The sequence below is a fragment of the Apus apus genome, chromosome 3 (genome assembly GCF_020740795.1).
Source record: "Apus apus isolate bApuApu2 chromosome 3, bApuApu2.pri.cur, whole genome shotgun sequence".
NCBI lineage: Eukaryota > Metazoa > Chordata > Aves > Apodiformes > Apodidae > Apus > Apus apus.
Window position 1 is genome coordinate 27,047,319 of NC_067284.1, and position 16,421 is coordinate 27,063,739.

General features: G+C 39.0%; 1 protein-coding gene across 4 annotated transcripts in view; it reads right to left on the reverse strand.

Annotated features, from left to right (window-relative positions):
• ARHGEF10 (Rho guanine nucleotide exchange factor 10) overlaps positions 1-16,421 on the reverse strand; it is a 118,997-nt gene that overhangs the window by 23,560 nt on the left and 79,016 nt on the right. For all 4 annotated transcript variants that reach the window (XM_051615826.1, XM_051615827.1, XM_051615825.1 and 1 more), the window contains 4 exons: positions 15,839-15,960; positions 13,037-13,123; positions 10,218-10,441; positions 8,843-9,000 (listed from right to left, as the gene is read on the reverse strand). In XM_051615826.1, the coding sequence (XP_051471786.1) occupies positions 8,843-9,000; positions 10,218-10,441; positions 13,037-13,123; positions 15,839-15,960 (591 nt within the window). The remainder of the gene's footprint in view (positions 1-8,842; positions 9,001-10,217; positions 10,442-13,036; positions 13,124-15,838; positions 15,961-16,421) is intronic.

A 16,421-nucleotide genomic window follows, 5' to 3' on the forward strand; every position in this document is an offset into this window, starting at 1 on the left:
GGGAGACTCCCCAGTCTGATAATTAGGGCAGTGCTTAAATGATGGGTCAGCTGTGTTCTGGTCTCTGCCTCAGTGAATGCTTAATTAATTATACAAAGTGGAATGGCACCAGGAGGAGAAATTAAGCATTGTGCATCTCTCCTCTTTTTTTGTGGCAGACAGGGAAATCTCTTGAGACTTGGCAGCACGAGTACAAATCCTCTCAAGCAAGGCAAGGGATTAAACCTGGTAATCCAAGATACTTCTGTAAATGCTTTAACCACAGGCTGCTGGTTAAAAGCAAGACCATTACTTCATTTTGCTGACCACAAATTTTATCACCCATGGCCAAAATTACTTAGCAGGTCTGCATCTAGTTCACAAGTTGTTTCAAGACTTTCAAAATCACACTTTTAACAAAACACAATACTCTCTCTGCCTCTCACTCCCGATCTCTGCAGACTCTATTCAAGACCTCTCTGCACAGACTTTGAGTTTTATATTGGCTATTTCATGTTACCTGTCTGATCCAAGGTTCATTGGTCAAGATGTATAATCTCTATTCTACTTGAGCAAACACCTGCAGGTTCAAGACATATAAGCAGATCCAATAACTGGCACTATCCATATATTTAAAATTAGGCACAGCACTTGCAAAAGATATGGAATGGCTTTGATGTTACAAATCCCTGGTTAGTTACTGATTTAATAAATTGTTTTTTTTTCCTGAGAAAAGAGAAAAGCAGCAAGAAATAGTAGCTGAGATTAAGCTTTTGCCAACAAAATCTCCAAACATACAGTAGGATAAAACCAGGGCAAGGAGCCCAGCAAACTATTTTCTGAAAAGCAGGAACTGAGCAAATGAAAAATAAGCACTGGAGATGTATATAATGTGGCTCCCAGAGACCTGGCTGGAGAATACCGACAGGAGTGCCCACAGAAGCGTGGCTTGTCTTAAAATCCTGTCCAATCAATGCCTTGTTTCTGTTCTCTAAACAAGCATTGTTTTAGTTTTAGAAAGACTCTATGGTTGTTGTCTCTAGAATATCAAAAATCCACAGACAATAAAGCCTTCTACCTATGAGGTAAGCCCATAGATACTGAGCAAGATGCAATATGCAGTACATACATCCCATAACCAGAGGTTAGTCTCTATGTGGAAAAATCAGTTATCTGCACCCTGAGCAAATACAAGATCGAAGCCTGACTACTGTGGAAACAGGAAGAAAACAGTGAGAAGAAACAGGTTTTCATTCTGCAGTCCATACAAGCACTAGCAACACACCAAGATTATTGTATTTGCAAGTTTTAGTTGACTCAAATCTTAAACTGACAACATCAAAGCAGGTATAAACTCTTAGATACATCAGATGCTTAGTACACAAGACATTACAATCTCTGTCAGTCTCTGTAACTGTACTGTAATAGAACACAGGCATCTATATGAATTGCAGGTCCAGCCATTTGCAAGAATGAGATGCATCTGCAACATCTGAGAACAGGGTCAAATATAAAAATAAGTCTAGGGGCTTCTGGAAATAGCATGTCTTAATTTCTGACATTTGCATATTAGATGAATATTTAAACATGAGAACAGTTTTTAAGCACTATTGCATCTATTCACTTATAGATTTGTGTTATGCCACTATCTGTAATACCCTCAATAAGTTGTATTTCTCCGATAGTTACATGCCATGGTTGATATCCCAATGTTGAACAGTATCTTGCAATGCCTGTATCAGGCTGTTTAGCTGTACCAGAGTAAGGTATCTTATGGTCATAAATTATTTCTAAGGCTTTAATGAATAGACATTATTTCCACTAGCGCATTTTGTTATTAGTCTCATGATTTTTATGAGTTTTAGAAAATCATCCTTCTAGTCACCCAAATTTAATCAGACAGGAAAAGATTTAAAACAATGCTAATTTTATAGGGCAAAATGTTGGCTATTTTATCTTTCTGTGGTTTGTTTCCATAAAAAACAATTAAAGAAAGTAATACTTTTACAATCATTTATAAAAATAAGTTATTATTAAATCTACAAATAATTTATTAATATTTAGCATTTTTAATTATGATAATGTGCTGGTGCTCTCAAGTCTTCATATGAGAACCTAAAAAAATTTAGTTTATCTCCTCAGAAAGTCTTTTTAAAGTTTGCAGTAGTTTTTCCCTTCCTTTATGCTCCCAGTCGAGCTGAACTGAACATGCTTTTTTGTTGATAAGCTTCCCCTCTTTCTTAGCAGCACTATTAATGATTTCAACAGAGCTGCCAACACTGCCCTGGGAACAGTGGTTGTTGGTTAATTTGTGCAGTGGAGCACAAACATTTTTTCCATCACATGGTACATAAACCAGCTCTGTTGAGAAGTAAAATAGTAGCTACAGAAGTAAACAGTTTAGCACATTCTTTATCACTTGGGAATAAGCTGAGACACTCAGGTCTGCTCTTCTTCTTCCTGTGCTACATAATCATATAGTAATTTTCTCCTATATATGCAACAAATTCTTCATGCTGAATAGCTGACAGACCCCTACATAGAATAATAGAGAGGGAGGTGTTGGATGTCCCAGCATGAGATATGCAAATAAGACTGACAACAATGTCAACCTATTTCTGGTAACAAGTATTAGGTGATACTGCTAACAGTGATAACACAATCAAGACAACAGTATTTTTTGTTTTTCAATATCACTGCTCTAGTCCTTTCCTCAACAGCTTAATACCACTCCTTACTTTTCATAGCAATACCTTTCACCATGTCTACTTTAAGTGACCATCACATGCCAGAACCACACTCTTCAGACAGGCAGGAGCAGTGAGTGGGTCCACACAAGCTCTGAAGTCTGACATAAGTGCTCTACATTCCACATAGTCCTCTTTTCCTGTGCTCGGCAAAGTACACAACCATCTTGCCAAACTGATCAAGGTACCATGCTAATGAACTGATCTGCTCCTCCCTCACTATTGTAACTGTTTCCCCTTACTGTTTCATTTCAGTTTTGGTCCTTTTCTTTGACAATGATCCTCTAAAAATGATCACTGATTAGCGTCATGAGGTCTCTCTGAACAGTTAAGTCATCAAAACTCTTTACAACTTCAGAGCTGCCCAAGTTTTTTGCAAAGAAGTCTCTGAAGACATACAGCTCTGTTCTGTGTATGGCCAGAATTGCCCCACCTGTTGTTCTCGTTTTATGTTCAATTACAACCCTCAAAGCCCTGCTTTTCTTCCCTCTGTAAACCTCACGGTGAGAACCCAGCAACACAGGCCTACAGGAGCAGGCTCTGCAAAAACCTACTAGAAACTTCAGCTTTCATTAAAACAGGCAAGAGGCTTCCTCTTATGGGCATGTGGGCTCAGGTCTCTGTATGGCAGAAGATGATTCACATCAGTATCTTCAGGCTTCCAGAAGAGATCCCTAGCCACCCAGCTGAGGGCCACTCTGAGTGGCAACATCAGCATTCAAAATCCCTTCTTCAAGTTAAAGCTGAGACACTCTTAAAAAAAGAGTTAAATACTGGATGAGTGGCAACAGAGCAAAACTTTAAGTATTGAATAATAATTTGATAAAATAGAGATCTCTTCAGCTGACAGCTTAGTGCCTTAGCTGATAGGATACTATCTGAGAAATTACATCTTATTTTCCCATCTTGTTTTAATCGATGATTCCATGATGAATCTATAATTCCTCTGCAGTTTAAGAAAGTGCCCATAGGTGCAAGCTCTGCATAGTGAATCACAAGGGGCACTTAATCTAGCTCAGTGGCGCCTGGATATAGGATGATACTAGGAAATGCCTTGTTTCAACTTCTTACAGGTTTGTTTGAACATTTCTCTATTCAGTCACAGAATGGTTGAGGTTAGAAAGGATCCCTAGAGGTCACCTGGTCCAAGACCCCTGCTCAAACAGAGCCAACTAGTGCTGGCTGCTGAGGACCATGTCCAGATTGCTTTTGAATATCTCTAAGGATGGAGATTCCACAACCTCTCTGGGTCCCCCATGCCAGTGCTCCATTTCTTGATGTTCAGAGGTAACGTCCTGTGCTTCAGTATATACCCATTGCCTCTGGTCCTGTTGCTGGACCACTGAAAAGAGCACAGCTCCATCCTCTTTCCACCTTCTCTTCAGGTATTTATAGTATTTATAGACATTGACGAGTTCTCCAAGAGCCTTCTCTTCTCCAGGTTGAACAGTCCCAGCTCTCTCTGCTTTTCCTCACAGGACAGATATTCCAAGTCCCTTCATCATCTGAATGGTCCTGTGGTGGACCCTCCCCAGTATGTCCATGTCTCTCCTATGTTTAGAGTCCAGAAACTGGACTCAGCACTTCAAGCATGGCCTCACCAGTGCTGAGCAGAGGGGAAGGGGTACTGATCATACCGAGTGATGTGAATTTAATTCTAGGGGTGCTGTACACACACCAATTGTGCTGAAAGGATGGCCATTGCAATCAAGGTAGCAGGTCTTTTTTATATATCTGTTCTCCCATTTTAACCAAAATACTTCTGAAAATACTGATATATTAATTGTCCTACTCTTTTCCACAATCATTCTGAGTTTTTATTTTCTTTTTCCTGTTTCCCTTCATAATCTTTACAGGACTTTTATGGAAAGGAAATGTGTATCAATGTCTAGAAGAAAGGAAATAGCTGGAACTGACTACAGTATTTAGGAACAATACACATATATTATATAAAGATTGTGATTTCCCTTTCCTAAGATACTTTTGTGAATGAAGTCAAACACGCGCTGACCTTTTTTGCTGTTACCTCACTCAGAAAACACATCTGCTGGGCTTTCTGCAGTCATCACCAAGGGAGTTTGTTAGGTTTTTTCTAACTCAAGACAATACAATGAACTTTTTCCTTAACCTCATCTGAAAGTGTTTTGCCTGGAAATATTCCTAATAATTCAACCTAAAACAAACACTACAAACAATATTTCAGACTGATAACTGTGCCAAAGTTAATAGCACTGTAAAAAAGTTCCCCACACACAAGGTGTGAGAAACTTTGCGATCTGCACCATTATCATTCCTACTATAAAAACATTTAATGCGTTAGCTGTTTCAGAGTTCCCCAATCTAGTCTTCTCATCCACATAAAATTAAGGATTATTGAGGGCAACTCTCAGGGCTCCTATTTTTAACATGAACATATTCACTGACCAACATCCTAGTCTTTCTGTGACAATTTCACGGATCATCCTCTTAGCCGACATTTAAGAAATTAATAGATTTTATGATATCGGCACCTGCTTGACTTCACTTTTATTTTATGTTCAAATACATTCACGCTTAAGTATTTTTTAACCCGTAAGTGAAAATACATGGATAAGAAGCCGTCTCAGTAAAACACAACTACCTTCCAAAAAGGAAGAAACCTCACTGTGCAGCTTCAGTTCTTCCCCTAGTACGGCACATGTTACTTGGTTTACTACATATACTTCTTAGTTTCCATTTAAATTACTTCATACTGGACAAGTGGTGTCCATCAGGGGTCTGTACTGGGACCAGTGCTGTTTAATATCTACATCAATGATGCAGACAGTGGGATTGAGGGCACCCTCAGCAAGTTAGCCGATGACACCAAGCTGACTGGTGTGGTCGACACACCAGAGAGACAGGACGTTATCCAGAGGGACCTGGACAAGCTAAAGAAGTGGGTCTGTGTGAACATAATGAGGTTCAACAAGGTCAAGTGCAAGGTCCTGTGCCTGGGTAGAAGCAATCCTCACTATCAATAGCGGGTGGGGGATGATGTGATAGAGCAGCCCTGCAGAAAGGGACTTGGGGGTTCTAGTGGACGAAAAGTTTGACATGAGTAAACAACGTGCACTTGCCGCCCAGAGGGCCAATCACACCCTGGGCTGCAACAGAAGTGTGGCCACCAGGTCAAAGGAGGTGATTCTGCCCCTCTACTCCACTCTTGTAAACCCCCACTTGGAGTACTGTGTCCAGTTCTGGAGCCCTTGTTGGAATGAGTCCAGAGAAGCACAAAAGTGATCAGAGGGCTGGAGCACCTCTCCTATGAAGACAGGCTGAGAGCTGGGATTGTTCAGCCTCGAGAGGAGAAGGCTCCAGGGAGACCTTACAGCAACCTCCCAGTACCTGAAAGGGGCTACAGGAAAGCTGGGGAGGGACTGTTTACAAGGGTGTCTAGTGATAGGATGAGGGGCAATGGTCTTAAACTAGAGCAGAATAAATTTAGATTCAGGAAGAAGTTCTTTATATTGAGGGTGGTAAAGAACTGGAACAGGTTACCCAGAGAGGTGGTGGAGGCCCCATTCCTGGAAACATTCAAGTTCAATCTTGATGAGGCTCTGAGGAACCTTGTCTAGTTAAAAAGGTCCCTGTGCACGACCAGGAGGGCTGGACTAGATGACCTTTAAAGGTCCCTTCCAACCCCCCACATTCTATGATTCTGTGATCCAATACAAGACTTTCTGCAGCCAGAAATCACTCTGGATGCTATCTGACAAAATTATTTTATGAAGAAAGTCAGAAGAGAGAACTTTCTCTTTGTAAACAAGCTGGATATTTACATGCATTGAGCCATCTGAGAACAGGAGAAATTAGAGCTATTTGGGTATAGAAAACCAAATTATGGAAGTCGGTGCTTTTTGACTACATACATAAAGGCATCAAGCTTCAGTGACTGAACTGATCCACTACACTTTCTGCTCAGAGAGGAAGACAGAAGGATCGTAACTCTAATAGAGACTGTGAAGTGGATTTTCATCCCAGAAGAAAGATTACCCCTTTCATTCATGGAGTGCCACAACAGGCTGCACAACCACATTTTACCTGTGCATTCCATAGCTTTTGTCCTTCTTAGGCTTCAAATCAAATGTCTTGTAATACAGTGACCATATTTCAAGCTCACTTTTAAATCTTTCCTTCATCTCCTTTACGCTGATAGACCAAAATCCAAGTTGAAGAACACAGTGGTAAGGTAACCCCCTCTGTGGAACAGAAGGTAACCCTGATGAACTGCACAAAGCTCTTCAGAGGCTGCATTTCCCCTCCCTCCTGTTCACCACTTGGATTCCTTTGTTTGGTAAAATAGGTCAGTGCTCATAAAAACACCCCTCCAGGGCTGACTGCCTCACATGACCACAGCAGTCAACTATAAGGAACACAAATGCTAACATGGGAGCATCTGATTTGCACACTTTTCACGAGCCATGGAGAACTGAAATAACACACACAGACCAAACTGTCAGGAGAGGGACTACAGGATGAGTCAGAAAAATGCAAATTCTTCAGTGATCCCAAAATAGACTGCAACAGACTCTGGGCACATCTAGTTGCACAAAACAGTTGTCTTCAGAGAAAGACAAATCGGAGGCATTATGACCCTGGTCAACATAACATAACCTCTACTTTGTAATGTAATTCAGTCTGGTTAACAGCTCTGCCCTGTCCTTAACAACCTCTGCAGATATGCAACCCATGCATCTTTTCTTACCTATACTGCCAAGGATGCCACTCATGGTTTTGAAGTGGTCTTTTCTGGAAGAATCTGAGTGACAGCAATTACAGTCTTAAAACAGCTTAAATACACAGATCCCTTTCAGAGAAGACAACAGATTTACTTTATTACCCCACCCAGATCCATACTGAAAGATCAAAACAATGTTATGAGACTAGGATCAAGGCCGCACTCCTCCTGTGCCTCCAAAGCAAAGACAAACTCACTATTCAGAGGTAAAACCTAATGTCTGGCTTCAGATCAGAGATGGCAGCACAACAGGAAACCCACTAAGCTGAAGATGACAACTGGTGAAAGGAAATTTCTTTCCCAGCACTTTTTTTCAGTGTTATTATTGCTCGGGAAAAAAAAAAAAAAAGTATCCTGTACCTTTCCCAAACTAAGTATATGATCTAGCACTAGACGTATAATTTGTTCTGAGATTTGAGATACTGAGCTTGGCTCCTCAGTTAAGAGACTGGCAGAACTTAGTAGCCAAGGTATAGTGCCACACAAATGCAACAGCACTGTTCACAAGACCCACCTCATTAGAGAAGCATAACAACCATTGTTACGCAGCTCACACTAATAAGATACACCAGATCTCTGCTGGCTCTGCACTTTGAAAGGCTATGTGTCTCTGTGCTAACATCTCACTTAAAAACTCAGGTTTCAAACTTTCCGTGAAGTCTTGCTGATTTTGAACTGCATTAACTGCCTATGTATGCAGTACTGCAGGAAATTTAGTGGGATGTGCTGGAAGTAGACAGACAAGCACCCAAACCAGTTGTGAAGAAGACAGTTCTGGTTTGGAAGCATTACCTGGGATCCTCTTTTACTCAAATTATTTTAGTCAATTATTTAGCTAGATTTAAAACAACCATCTGTGATAGTAATGGAAAAAAGAGTCCAACTGTGAAATACATGAGTTCAACACATAGGCAAGATCCTCTGTATCTCTACAGCAAAAATGGAGCTGTCATTTCAAATGAGATATACAGGAATATCTACCAATAGAGAATTTTTATCTTTCATAAAACCAATAGCGGGAAGTTCAGTGGAATTATGGAGTTAGTGTAAAATATAGTATACTGCCCGTTATCACAAACTTCTAGAATCATTTAACACCAAAGAACTTGGGGTTTAAACTATAGGACACTAGTCAGTTTTCACATGTATCATATGGTAAAAGTGGGAACCATATCAAAGTTTTTACTGTCCTTCAAAAAGGGAAAACAAGTTTTTTTCACAAGTACTGGAAAATGTAGTAAAGTTCAGCAGTTTTACAGAGAATTTTTGGAAAATATAACAGTGGAAAACTACTTCTGCCAAAATACAATGACACATGAGTTCCTCAGGATGTTATCATATCATATCACTACATTACCTTCTGCTTTTGTGTAGATTGAGATGTTTCCATTTACTAAGCCAGCAAACAAGTATTGAGACATATATGTTAAGCTCATAACAGTTGATTTTTCAGGAGTGAAGAAGTGTTGAAGTCGAATTTTCTTTGAGCCTTGACAACTTTTGTAAACTGAAATGCTATAAAAAGAAGCAAGAAAAAAAAAACACTGTGAAATTGTTCTGTTAAGCTTTTATTAGAATACACACAAAAGAGGTTTAGAATAACATATTGGGGGGGAAAAAATATTTACTACTTCAACTCATAAGAAGATGAATAATGAAAGGAGTATCTTGATCCTACAAAATATCAATGTAGACAATTTGCAATTACTTAACATTGACATACGACAACACTTTTCATATTATCTTGCCTGGAGAAACATTTATTCAACGAAGAGACATAATAAAAATTCTGCTCAAAGTCTTTATTATGAGCCTACCAAGAATTCTGTACTAGTTTTCTTTAAAAAAAAAATAAAAATATTAGTATTAATTGGAAAACTAAGGAAAAGAGAAAATAAGCTAACTACCAGACATTCATTACACTTAAAATTCTCATATTCCTACAGATTATTACCATGGGTATGTTATGAATACTGAATAGTTAAATCTGGAATTAACTTTACTTCAAAAGCAAAGATAATCAGTACAATTAGATGTTGGAATTTCTGGAAATGCAGAATTTTCTTTTAAGAATTTTCTTCTTCTTCTTTTATACCCGTTAGAAACAGCTTCAAAAATCACATGTACTTACATACTTAAGCCTTCACTAGCTATAACGAGATCTGCTCACTTACTGACCTATACTTTTAGAAAATGTAGCTTTGTTCTTTCATATAAACCAAGTGATGACTCAGTAAGGTCATCAGTTCAAATAGAACAAAATCACTCATGGCAATAGTAAACAGCAATATTAGTTATTCGCATGACAAATCCTGCACAACACCACAGTGTTGAAGGTTAATGAGTTCCTCATTAACACTTTGTCATTCTGAAAATTTTCCAATACCTAAAGCTTGTTTTAACATTACAAAAGTAATATTTACATTTTTGTTTTGTTGCAACATTACAAAAGTAATATTTATATTTTTCAGATGTGACATATGATGAATTAATCCTCTTTCATCAAAGATATGCATTATTTTATTTTCAAATACTACATTGTGTATTTTAAAATAATGTAGAACATAATTTTTTCCTTGATTTTTGTGGAAAGCAAAAGTTGAGGTCACTAGGATACCACATGGAAACCTTTCTAAAAAGAAAACTTTTTTTCAAGTATCTCTCACAATTTTGCTGTAGAATAGTAGACCTAATTAATAAATCATAGACAGTACACTAAAAATGAGAATCACCTTCCTTCTTCCATGCCAAGGCAAATAGTAGGCACATTAAAGGTTTTTGCAGGAACATTCTCAGGGTCAAGAGCCTTATTTTGCTCTTTCAGTCTCTCCTCCTCTGGTATGTAGACCATGCAGAGAATCCGTGATTCTACATTGAAGCACTCGATAACCTTGGGGCTGGAGCTCTGAAATGAGACTATTGCAATCTGGCCCATCTGATTAGTGCAACTGCCAATCTGAATTGGAAAGAAGAAAGAAAAAAAACTAAAACAAACAACACAGACCAAGACTGAGATTTGTCTCCAGGAAGATGGGTATTAAACAAGAAGGAATGACTGGAATGTTAATTGAGGTGTGCACCTGAAGTTATATGGTGAAAGTGAGTTTTCATGCATTAAGTTATGAACTTATGAAAATAATTCAGTACAAAGCCAAGAGATTTTAAAACATGATATAGATGTTATTTCCTTCTATACTAACAAAACTAGTTCATTCTTTTCAAAATGAGTAATATTATGGCCTGCATCAGATGTCTGACTCATTAAAGTAAATACCTGTGTAATATATTATTTAATAAACAGTATTTTAAGTTATCTCAGACTCTTTTAAGAGAGACAATAGAGCTAAGGCCTGTCCTTTGCACAGTAACAGGTCCCAACAGAAAGGGGGATTATCAATATAATCCCTTTTGTAAACCTACTGATCCAGGATCCTAAATTCGTAAACTTCTCCCTGATCCAGAACTAAGTATCATAAGTATGTCCATAAATCTGTACATTTTAGTGACCTGGGAAGAGTAAAGAAAAATTGTCTGCCCAAGAAGCAGTAAGTGTTTTTGTACAGTAAGTCTTAGTGTTTATATGAAACAAAAATACATAGCAAAGAGAAAGAAATAATATTTTGTGGCCATAGAAAGATTTTATTGGCAAATATTTGTGATGACAGTTTACAAATAGCAAAGACAAAAAGAAATTTTATGGGTCACATTGAAAAAGGCCATTGACAAAAGCTGTTTCTAACTTTTAATTCACAAGAGTTTCCTTAACATTTCAATACTATAGTACAAAGCAAATCTAGTGACATCATCAGCCTTTTTTTTTTTTTTAATGTGTTGGCTATCTCACTGTTTCTGTTGGAATATCTGCATATTTGTGGTCATAACAATATGCCAGAACAGTTTTGTTTATTTCCTATGCACAAACTTAAGCAGATTATTTAGAGCTAAAACATTTTAAAAATCACAGAATGTCTTGGGTTGGAAGGGACTTAAAAAGTTCATCTGGTCCAACTCCCCTACAATAAGCAGGGACATCTCACACTAGAACAGATTGCTCAGAGCCCCATCAAGCCTGACCTTGAACGTCTCCAGGGATGGGGCCTTCACCACCTTTCAAAGAATCACAGAATGGTAAGGGTTGGAAGGGACATCTGGAGATCAGAGTCCAACCCCCTGCCAGAGCAGGAGCACCACAGAACCTAGGGCAGGTCACTTAGAAACGCATCCAGATGGGTCTTGAATGTCCCCAGAGAAGGAGACTCCACAACCTCTCTGGGGAGCCTGTTCCAGTGCTCTGTAACCCACAGAGTATAGAAGCTCTTCCTCATGTTGAGGTGGAACTTCCTGTGCTTTAGCTCGAATCCACTACCCCTTGTTCTATCAAAGGGACAACTGAAAAGACACTGGCCCCTCCTTCTTGACACCTACCCTTCAGGTATTTATACACATTAATAAGATCCCCTCTCAGTCTCCTCTAGACTAAACAGCCCCAGGTCTCCCAGCCTTTCCTCATGAGATAGGTGTTTCAGTCCCTTAATCATCCTCATAGTCTCCATTGGACTCTCTCAAGTAAATCCCTGTCCTTTGTGAACTGGGGAGCCCAGAACTGGACACAATACTCCAGGTGGGGTCTCACCAGGGCAGAGGAGAGGGGGAGGAGAACCTTCCTCGACCTGCTGGACACACTCTTCTTAATGCACCTCAGGGTACCATTGGCTTTCTTGGCCACAAAGAGCACACTGCTGCCCCATGGATAACTTCTTGTCCACCAGGGCTCCAAGGTCCTTCTCCACAGAGCTGCTTTCTAGCAGGTCAGCTCCTAACCTGAACTGGTGCATTCTGTTGTTCCTTCCCAGGTGCTTGGACTCTACACCTGCCCTTGTTGAACTTCATTAGGTTCCTCTTTGCCCAGCTCTCCAGTCTGTCCAAACCTCGCTGAATGGCCACACAGCCTTCTGGTTTATCAGCCAATCCTCCCAGCTTGGTGTCATCAGCAAACTTGCTGAGGATACACTGTCCCCTCCTCCAGGTCATTGATGAAGATGTTGAACACGGCTGGACCCAGCAGTGACCCCTGGGGGACTCCACTAGTTACAGGTCTCCAGCTGGACTGTGCACCATTGATCACCACCCTCTGGGCTCTATTGTTTAGGCTGTTCTTAATCCATCTCACTGTCCATTCTTCTACCCCACACTTCCTGAGCTTGCTCACAAGGATGTTACAGGAGACACTCAATAGGACAATGTGAGCTCATTTAGGTTTTAGCAGCCTGCATTATAAATTAGCACATAACTCACTTCTGAATGGAATCCACACTTTGGAATTCATTTTGTGCTGCACTAACAAACTGTTAGTGCCTACAGAGACCAGCAAGATCACATGGACAAAATTACTAGGTATCCTTTACAGAAGTCCATCTTCAAACAAACAAACAAACAAAAAAAAGAGAGGAAAAAAGAACCCCAAATTTATTTCAGATCTATATGTTGCTAAAAGTCACAAAAAACAATGCAGGGAAAAAGGAAATATTCCCTTTTTAAAGATTATGCTTACCCAAAGAAAACCATGTTCTATGGCACAGGAATCTGACTCGGTTTCACCAGAAAGGTATGGTTCAGGGTTATAAGCAGCACATTCAATCTTCAAAGGAAAGAAGAGCAGTCACCACATTAAAAATAAGCCTGTTTCTGGTTAATTTCATCTTTAATTATCTAAAGTATTTACGGATATCAAAGAATCATGGAAAGCAAGAAGTCAGTGTAGTATATCCAGCTTCCTGTGAGCGGGGTCAGCTGCACTTGTGTTGTTCCTGACACATCTCTTACTTATTCTTACAGACATTAAAAATCGGAGAACACAAATTCTCTAGCTGATCTGCTCAAATACATCATGAACTTTATTAAGTTTTTCCAAATACCCAACATAACATCATCTTTGCTGTAATCATTAGTCTGTTACTTCTCACCTCAGCCGCCAGGTACTTACTTCCCTTCTGCAGTGTCCTTTTACATATAAGGCTGATACATATCATAACCCTGCCCAAGTCTTTTCTTCATCAGGCTAAATCAACACTATCACTTAATCACAGATTGACAGAATCTTAGGTGCTGGAAGGGACCTCCAAATAGCACCGAGTCCAACCCCCAAATTAAGTTTAATTAATTAAATCATCACTTAAGTTTAAAAATTGCATATGTATTTTATTTTCTTTTTATGCTTAACTTTAAATTCTTTATTATTATTGCTTTTTCAACTGGCATCTCTCCAGCAGATCTATCAGCCCTGTATATTTGAGATTGCACAACTTTCTCACCTGAACAGGCAGTTCTGGCAGAGCTGTTAGCAGCACCACATCACAATTATCTCTTCTGAAGCCTGTACGTACACATCCCATTGATTATTTGCTCTTTATAACAGTATTAAATTCTTCAGCAATCCTTAGCTTGCTGGTCTGTTACAAATTATTTTTACAGACATTCTATTCAACCACCTCCTAAATCTGCACTTAAAAAGCTCTTTATTTCTGCCTGAGCATCCCACATGTCTGTCCTGCTGGCTGTCACCCCCCCCCCCCTTTTTTTTTTTCTTTCTTTTCCCCCCTCCATTATTTCTTGATGTGCTTTGTAATTTAGAATGCTAATGCTATCATCCATAATACTTCTACCCCCTCCCAACTTCATGTCATCATGTTACTGTCAGTAAACTAATAACCATAAACCCGATTTTATTATGTAGGCCATTTAAGAAAAAACTGAAAGGTACACCAGACTCAAGATGGATATTTTAGTCCCTCCAAACTTTGAAAGTCATTCAAACACCAAGGCTCTGAAAATAGCTATTTTTATGAGCAGTCATGGATTTCTGTTTTCCCTAATTTCCCTAATATCCATGTCAGAGCTCCCTAAAGCTTATGTCAATGCTTTAAAATGTATAAAAGCAATTCATAATTAGGTAATTAAAAGGTTTCTGATGAGGTGTGATGCTACGTTTTTAGACAAGATTGTCAAAATTCACACTAATGTTCTCACCTCAGACATCAATGTAATTGAGATTATTCTGCAGTACTAGGGACCATTTGATTAGTATTAACTTAAATAACTTCACCATAACCTGGCAACATCACCTCCCAACAGTGTATAATTAAAAAAAAAAAAAAAAAAAGGAAATCAGTGGGCATAGATAAGAGTCCTAATTTACTTAATTTTCAAAACTACAAGGAACTTCACAAATCCTTCTGAAGTCAGCAGACATAACTAAGTAATTAGCAGTAGTAAAAATGATGTTATGTATTCACCAAAGCAATTCACTGTAAGGATAAAAGACAGAAACCGACAGGTGAGAAAAATTAATACGAAAAAGAGCTATCCATGCCAGTCTTAAGATGTCTCATTTAACACACACTGAAGCAATCTACTTGTAGTGGTGATTTACAGTAGCTGTGACAGCTAAACACACCACTAGCTAAAGAAAAGACAGCCTTCATGCTGGGTATTTCTTGGGCTGCTTGTTACATCTCTGTGATACTTTGCATCTTGGTCAAAAACAATGATGTTTTTCCATAGTTAAACCCTGGTAGTTGAGCTCTCAATCTTGACAGAAGCCCTTGCCCTGGGATGTAAACTTTGTAAAAAGTTGTTACAGCCTCCCTGCACCACTGAGCATTGTAAGCAGCACACAGAGAGATAACAAGCAGGATCAGCCAAGCAAAGGGTCTCTTCCCACCCCAAGCTGTGGCCTGACACCCAAACTACAGCTGAGGCTGCAGAAATCACCAGTAGCACTTGGATAATCTTTTCCAGTAATACCTGGGGAAAAAAATACAACTACTTAGGAGCATTAGGCATGACAGCTCGGCTCACATCCACATTATCTTTTGCAGCTGCAAAACTGGAAAAGTTGATCCACAGCTCAGGCAAATACTGCCACACACTGTAGTTTCCTGAGGTGACCAAGGCAAAGATCATCACTCAACTGTAGGGGCAACAGACTTTCCTTTCAAAACAATTTGTTACTTGATAACAGGAAGTGAGCCTGGGCCTTCAAGGCTACTGGAATGGACCTACAGGACTTAAAAACAATTAAGCTCAAAGGAAACAGAAATACTTTTAAGTTTCAGCAAAAATTAAATTAGTTTAGTTATTTCATCACTAGTGACTTTAGAAAGTATTCAATACTGCAGTATTTTGCATTCCTGTGGCCCTCTTGCACCTTCCGTTGCTACTGGTCTTACACCAAGGTAGTAACTCAAGAGAACTAACAGATGTGAATTTATAGACATATTTACAATCCAGTATTATTTAGTAGTTACATCACACAAGAAAAGCAACAGTAATATAAAATAAAAATTCTGTTCACCTTAAACTCCTGTTGCTTGGCCATCATCACTGGCATGTGTCTAACAAGGAGAGGATGTTTCTCCTTTTTTATTTGATTCCCATCATCTTCTACACAGAACCAACCTAACAGGTTATCCTCCGCTGTAATGGAAAGAATAAACAACAAACATCCCACAGTACTGTCACTGAATAATCACTTGCACCTCTCCACAGGAATAGAGAAGAATTATGTTAGGATTGGTTAAATACTGATCAGGCTGTTCTTATGCCACATACACATAAATGGCAACGTAAAACTATGAGTACAACTTCCATATAGTTGATTACATACATATTGATAATGAAAAAAAAAAAAACACCCAAAAAAACAAACCACCTTACACTAGCTAAATATTAAGAATGTTCTCTTAATGATCTTGTCAGCAGGTTAGTGAAAGATGGAAAGGCACATCAAACCTGTCCTCAGATTCAAGGACATCTGTTCTGCAAATAGCATTTATCTGCCTGTATAAGTGACATCACTATCAGCTACTACTTATCATAAGGATCCTCCTCCTGGAATGATGGAGACATACATTCTCTTTTTTCGTTGTTGTTATTTT